The sequence below is a fragment of the Miniopterus natalensis genome, chromosome 16 (assembly GCF_054644295.1).
Source record: "Miniopterus natalensis isolate mMinNat1 chromosome 16, mMinNat1.hap1, whole genome shotgun sequence".
Lineage (NCBI taxonomy): Eukaryota > Metazoa > Chordata > Mammalia > Chiroptera > Miniopteridae > Miniopterus > Miniopterus natalensis.
In genome coordinates this window covers 43,357,106-43,364,154 of record NC_142096.1, presented here as the reverse complement: position 1 = coordinate 43,364,154, position 7,049 = coordinate 43,357,106, and the positions used below count along the sequence as shown (strand labels likewise).

The 7,049-nt window shown below is 59.3% G+C and overlaps 1 protein-coding gene across 1 annotated transcript; it reads right to left on the bottom strand.

Annotated features, from left to right (window-relative positions):
• Positions 1-2,620: 2,620 nt before the first annotated feature.
• Positions 2,621-4,605, bottom strand: GPIHBP1 (glycosylphosphatidylinositol anchored high density lipoprotein binding protein 1). Its single transcript, XM_016220187.2, has 4 exons — positions 4,546-4,605; positions 3,933-4,058; positions 3,040-3,153; positions 2,621-2,941 (listed from the first exon to the last, which is right to left on the bottom strand). Exons 1-4 carry the CDS (start codon positions 4,595-4,597, stop codon positions 2,712-2,714), a joined length of 522 nt encoding a protein of 173 aa, XP_016075673.2. The 5' UTR covers positions 4,598-4,605; the 3' UTR covers positions 2,621-2,711.
• Positions 4,606-7,049: the final 2,444 nt, after the last annotated feature.

Here is a 7,049-nt window from a genome sequence, read left to right as displayed (position 1 = left end):
GCTGAGCAAAGAATGGCAGGTGGCCCTGGCCGGTGGGCTCAGTGGTTAGAGCGTCTGCCTGCGCACCCAAGGGTCATTCCCGGCTCCCTCCGGGCGTCTCTCTCACATAGATGTTTCTCTCTTCCTGCCCCCTCCCTCCATCCCTTCCACTCTAAGAATCAATGGCAAACATATCCTCCAGTGAGGTTAAACAAAAATAAATAAGTGACCCAAGCGGGGAGGCACACAGGACAAAATGGGTCTGGATGAGGGTGGGAGGAAGGAAGGGGACCTGAGAGGCCACTGGCTCCAACTGACAGGCCCTGTGGGCCCAGAAAAGAAGGGAACACAGTGTCCCCCCTGAGCTTACTCCCAGTGCCAGGGCTGGGTGGGGGACACAGGGCCCTGATGTGGTCCCAGAGGCTGGTTTCAGGGTGAGGGTGGTGAGGCATGGAAGGGGTACTTCAGCCCAAATGGTTCATTTGTTTCCTCCTCACTTAGGGGCAAGTGGGTGGGGGTGGGGGTCACTGAAGGGAGCAGGGCCAGAGGGCTGACCCAATGCTGGGAAGAGGGACAGAACGCACAAAAGGTGCCTCCACAGGTAAGAGCACAAGAGCCTGAGCCCCCCAGGGGTCGGAGCAGGGACCTGAGCACAGAGATTGCCAAGATCACAGCCAGGAAGCGACTGATTCAGAGGTCTGGTCAGCACCTCAGCCCTCAGACCTATGGGCCCCTTTACCATTGGGGTCCCTAAGTCACACTGCAGAAGGACAGAAGCCTTAGCGATGTCGGTGCTTCGGGGCAGAGCCCTTACCCAAGGCCAGGAGGCTCTGGGAGGGGCAAACACCTGCATGTGCCCAGGGTGAGGGGCAAGCTCTGGAAGGTCACCTGCCTCCTCTGCTCCCTCAGGCAGGGGCTGGTTAGAGCCCTGTGAGGACTGGGGGCTGTACTTTCTGCTTCCCCAGGGCAGCACTGGGGGCCCAGCTGCCAGCAGCATGCCAGGACCCTGCAAAAGAGGCTGTCACCAAAGTAGGAGCCCCAGGCCAGGGCAGCCCCTCCGACTGAGCCTGCAGCCCCTCTCCCAGGAGGGCCTTGAGGGAGGTTGGCTCTGAGGGTGTGGTGGGTGGGGTCTGTGCACTCAGACCTCTGCAGGGGCCACAGAAGAATTCTGTGAAGGTAGGTGACAGCACCCAGTACTTCTAAGGTGGGCAGGTAAGGCCAACAAGGCTTTTGATAATAAGTGACTCCCCATCAATATGTACTAGGTGGTACCCAGGGTCACTGGATTCATAATGACAGCAATAGCTCCTGTTTGCTAAGCGCTTACGCTTACTCTCCTCACTGTGGCCCTGCTGTGGGGCTCACCCACCGTCCAACTTGGCAGAGCAGGAAGCCACCTGGGGAGGTGAAGAGGTTCACTGGAGTGTGAGCTGCAGGGCGTGGGCCTAACATTTGAGCCCAGACAGGCTGACCCCTGAGCTGTGCTCTTACCTACTGTGCCTTAGCAGGGGCTGTGTATGTGTGTGTGTGTCCATGAGTGTGTGCATGTGCGTGGGTGTGTGTGAGTGTGAAAGTGCAAGTGACAGAGAAACCTAAAATAACTAGCTTCAGCACAGAAGTTTATCCCCCCCCCCCGCTGGCATAATGGCTCCAGCTCATCAGTGATCCATGCCCCTTCCTCCATGCTGCCCTGTCATTCTTAGTGTGCTGCCTCATGGTACAAGGTGGATGCTGAGCTCCAGCCATCATTCCAACCAGCAGGAAGGAGGAAGGGGAAGGAGACATGCCACCTTCATCTAAGGGATTTGCCCCCCTCCTCCAGGTAGACCTGGAGGTTTCTATGAATAAGGGAAGGAGGGAATGGAGGGGGCGGGTTAGGCTGCCTGCTGAGGACACAGCTAGCAGAAGAGGACTCTGGACTTCCCAACCCAGGGATGTTGAGCTGGTGGGGATCTAGGAGTCCTCTAAGCTTGTTCCATAACTGCTCTGATGGGGAAACTGAGGCCAAGGGTTGGTGAAAGCAGCATTTGGTGCGGTCAAGGAGGCCAAGCACTCAGCAGCCGGCGCACAGCACAGCACAGCCAGAGCAGACCCTGGGGAGCCCACCAGGACCAGGTCACCTCGTGGCCCAGGCAGGGTTGGGCTCTCCTACCCAGCCCCCTCTCACTGCCCCCCTCCTCTGCTCAGGAACCCACATGCCCGTCCTGAGCCCCCTCTTGACAGGCTTCCCCCACCTCCAGCCCCACTCCTCTCAACCTATGCCCACCAGGCTGAGGGGCTGGCTGAAAAGTCACACCTCAGTCCACCCTCCTGCCTCCCCCTTTTCTCCCCCTCTCCCAGCCCCCCTTGATTAACCTTACCCCACCCCCCAATGCAGTCTCTGCAGCCTCTCTCCCAAAGCCTTCCGCAGGTGCGCTGGGTGGCATATGAGTGGATGGAGGCGGGAAGCTGGGGAGAGAATTGGGTGGGCTCCCCCAGGCATATAGTGAGTGGCTGAGGCCTGGACCTGAGACCCATGCACTGGTCACCCCACCAAGCACAGGCAGTGGGAGAGGAGGGCAGACGGGGAAACTGAGGAAATGTAGATGGGCTGAGAGGAGCCAGTGCTGGCCTCCAAGTTTATTTTCCAAAGCTGGGGGGGGTGCTAGAGGTGGGGACAGGAGAGGACGACATTGAATGGGTGCTGGCCAGCCAGGTATGAGCCAGGCTGGGGTGGGGAGGGGTGGCTCCATTCAGGACCCCATTGCCCAGAGGCCAAGGAGGAGGCTGAGCAGGAGGGCTACCGTTTTGGAGCTGCCCTGGGGACCTCTTGCCCCAACACCCAGCCCACCCTGCCAGGGTGGGGTGTTGCACAGGGTGGTCTGGCAGCAGGTCATGGTCATCAGGGTCCCCTCGACCTCCTTGGCAACAGGCTTACACATGTCCGCACACCATGCCGAGTAGGTGGTCAGAGGACCCGATTCTGGGGGGGGGTGGAGAAAGGGCAAATCATGCTGGATGTCAGGACAGGACAAGGCCCCTCAAGGGCTATGTGCCTTGCTGGCCAGCGTGGCCACTCACCCGTGTTCCAGTGGGAGATGAGGGTCTTGCAGAAGCGCTGGCCGAGGGGGCAGCTGTGCATCTGGTGGCACTGCTCCTCCTTGTGCAGGGCGTGGCAGGAATAGCACCGCAGCCCTAGGGACAGACGGGCTCAGCCGGGACCACAGTCCTCCAGCCCCCAGCTCACCTCCCGGACTCCCCCTACACTGGTCCCCTGCAGAGCCCGCCCTGCGGAGCTTCCCTGCGCCCCTCCTGGTGACTGGCCAGCAGAGCCCACACTGGCTGAGGCCCGGGGGTCGCGGTCAGGATGCTGGGGGTAGGGACTGACATGCGGGGGTATGGGCGGCAAGGGTGTGCTGGGAGCCCCAGGCCATGCAGGTTGGAGGCTGGCGAAGCCCTTGGCAGTGCCCTTACAGGCGGGACAGGAGGGTGGCCTCAACCACCTGGGGTGCTGTGTCAGGGTGAGGGGCAGGACGGTCTCATCTCTTGCTGGTGCTTTGCTCTGAGCCTTTGTCTGATTCCCGGTTCCCTGCAGGAACCTATCCAAGACCTGGTTCCAGGGCTGTCCCGCCTTCCCCTCACCACTCTGCCTACCAGGGCCAGACAGCTCCTTTCTTTCTGATCGGACTCAGCGCCCAGGGCATGTGCATCCGCAGGCCTCTCCATGCTGAGGCTCGGCTGCACCCCTCTGCTTGGTGAACTCCTGTTCAACCTCTCTGCCCGGCACCATTGCCCTCCCCATAGTGACTCCTCTGAGCTCCCTTCTCTGGATGGCAGCTGAGGGCACTCGGGGGCTGCTGAGTGTCAGGCTCCCCGCACACATCGTTGCAGCCCCACACCTAGCCCAGCACCTGGGGCACCCACGAGCAGGGCTGAGAGAGAAGCGTGTGCTCGAGGCCGGGCTGGGGCCTGACCTCCGTCCTTGTTGCCGGCGCCCCCCTCAGGCTCCTCGTCCTCGTCCTCGTCCTCGTCGTCGTCGTCATAGTCCTCCGGCCCAACGTCCTCACCCTCGTCCTGCTCGTCCCGCGCCTGTCCTCTCCCTGGCCGCACAGGAACAGGAGTAAACCTCTGCTACCTGGGGCCCCAGTGCCACCCTTCCACTGCATTCCCCCCCCCCCGCTCCAAGCTCATGAGGGCCCTGGGTCTCCGCGTGCCCTGGCCCTGCTTACTGAGTGGCCGGGCACTGTCCTCACACCACCAGCTGCTGAGAGCAGCCCCACCCACACCCTCAGGGTGGCCTGCCCATTGTACAGAGAAAGAAACTGAGGCTGGGGAAGGAGAGGGAACCCCAAAGCTTGCATTTCATAGAGGCCTAGCCTAGGTTTGAGGGAAGGGGAATCCATGACCCCCAGGGACTGGCTGGGGCTGTGGAGGTTTGGAGACCGGTGGGAGCTCAAGACACCATCCATCTCCCTCTGGCCTCAGACTCCAGCCTGAAGCCCTCTTTCTTTCCAAGCTACTTCTTTTCCCCAGGCTGGAGGTCTCCGCAGGCCCCTTGCTGCTGGGTTGCCCCCTTGCTCCTAGTACCTGGCTGCCTGCACAACAGCAGGGCGAGCAACACAGCGGTGAGCACCTTCATCCTTCGCGGCCATGGGTCTGCACTCTGTCCTGCTGGGGCCCTGGATCCGTGGGAAGTGTGACAAAGAGCACTGCTGGGGGCTTCCTGGAGGCTCTGGGTCTTGGCCCCCCCAGCTCCAGCCTCAGACAATTGAACAGGTTTCCTCCTGGACTTCAGGAACCAAGGGAAGGGAAGTCACTGTGGTTGGCCTGGGAAGTCCTGTCCATCTGTGCTGCTCTGCCCTGGCCTGGCCCGCTGGCCTCAATGCCTCAGCCCTGCAGTAAGCCTGCAAGCCTGGCCCAGCCAACACCCTGCCCAGGAGCTTGGTGTCACGGGCCTTCCAGCTGCAGACCACTGACCAGGTGCCTTCAACCCTGAGGCAGCTCACTGACATTCCATGGTCTCAGGAGAGTATTTTAAATAAAGACACAATAAAAGTCCTCCCACTATACCCACCCCACCTCTCACCTTGCGCTCACCCACTGCCTGGAATGCTGTTCCCCTTACCCGCTCAGCTGTCACCTCCTCAGAGATGGCCTTCCCACCACCACCCACCCTGACCTCAGGGTGCCCCTGCTCTCAGTGCTGGGCTGTCCAGGGTGACCCTTCGTGGACTGCGGGAGAGGCCTCTTCTGCCTCCTGATTTTTTATTTCTCCAATTTTTAAAAATTGTGGTAAACGTACATAATATAAAATTTGCCATCTTAACCATGTTTGCATGGACAGTTCAGTGGCACTAAGCAGTCACGCTGCCGTGTGACCATCACCACCATCATCCCCAGGCCGTGGTCATCTCTGCAAACCGACAGACGCTCCACTGACTTCCCCTCCCCTCCCCCTGCCCGTCTCGAATCTGACTAATCCAGGGACCTTGTATAAGTGAAAACACACGGGATTCATTCTCTCACGACTGGTTAGTTCACTGAGCACCATGTCTTCAAGGCTCATCCACACTGTAGTGTGTCAGAACTCCCCTCTGTTTTAAGGCTGAACAATACAATTCCGGGGTACTGCTGGGCCGCATTCTGTTTATCTGCCCATCTGTTGACGGGCACTGCTGTGACCACGGTGTGCAGGTGTCAGAACCAGCCTGAAAGATGAACACACCTGAGTGCGAGGGGTGGGAATGAAAGAGACAAACGCAGTTATGGGATCAGGAGGCTGCCCTCCGATGAGGGGCAGCCCCAAATGGCTTCAACGCCTTTATTATAGAGTGAGTAACAAACAGCTGGTAATGAGGTGAGGGGGACACAAAGTAGTTCTTTCAAGGCCGCACAAACACACTTTCAGAGTAAACATCCTGCCTCCCGCATGAGCCCAGACCTTGGTAATTATCTTTATCTCGGATCCTTACAGGAACTTGTGGGGAGCGACAAGTCCTTGGCTCCAGGCCCTCAGGCTACGTGGACCATGTCCAGACACATAGCGGGCTCTCAATATCAAGGGTCATTGTGGGGAGGGTCGAGTCCCTGACTCCAGACCCTCAGGTGGCGTGGACCACGTCCAGACACGTCACCGGCTCCCAACATGCAGGCTCCCTGCAGACCTGTTCCAAGCCCTCTGGCTGCAGTCCTGGCGAACTTGCTGGATTGCATGGGAAGGCTGTGCTGCTTCTCGGCCTGGCCCTCTGCTTCTGCATGTAAACACAGTCGAGTGCCTCACACTAAAAGAATAAAAATAAACTCCCCTTTCCTTAATTTTCTACCCAAACTCCTTCCCCTTCTCCTTCCTTGTGGCACATCTCCCTGAGCCAGAAGCTGAGCCCCCCCCCCCCCCCCAGTGCCCCATCTCCCCTGCTGCCAACTCCAGGCTTTCCACTTAGACACGTGGGTCAGAGCACCCAGGCACTGGCCTGGGCTCCTTGCCCTCTTGGCCCACTGACACCCCCACTGCCTCCACCCCCACTGAGGGGTGCTGAGTTGGCCCCCAGCTCTCTGGGGCACAACAAAAGCATATCGCCCACATCCTTTACTTCACTGCATTAGAATTCAATCTCCTTCAACTGATGTTAAAAACCTCAGGCTAGCCCTGACCTGTGTTGCTCAGTGATTAGAGCACCGGCCTGTGGACTAAACAGCTGCAGGTTTGATTCCCCGTCAAAGTCCTGTACCTGGGCTGCAGGTTTGACCCCCAGCCCTGCACCGCGGGTGCAGGAGGCAACCAGTCGATGTGTCTCTCACACTGTTTCTCTCCCACCCCCTTCCACTCTCTCTAAAATCAATGGAAAAACTATCCTCAGGTGAGGTTTACTAAAAAACAAACAAAAAATCCTCAGAATAACGGCAGGGATCCGTGTAGCCATGGAAAGGAAGGAAGCGGCTCATGGGCTGAGCCAGAAAACTCAAGCAGATGAAGCGGCAGGAGAGCGGCATGCGCTGCTCTGTGTGCAAGGGCAGGAAACGGGCTGGGCCCGCGAGGCTCGGGCTCCGCACCCTTCCGCTCAAGCTCGAGGCCGGCCTCCCGGGCCCAGCTA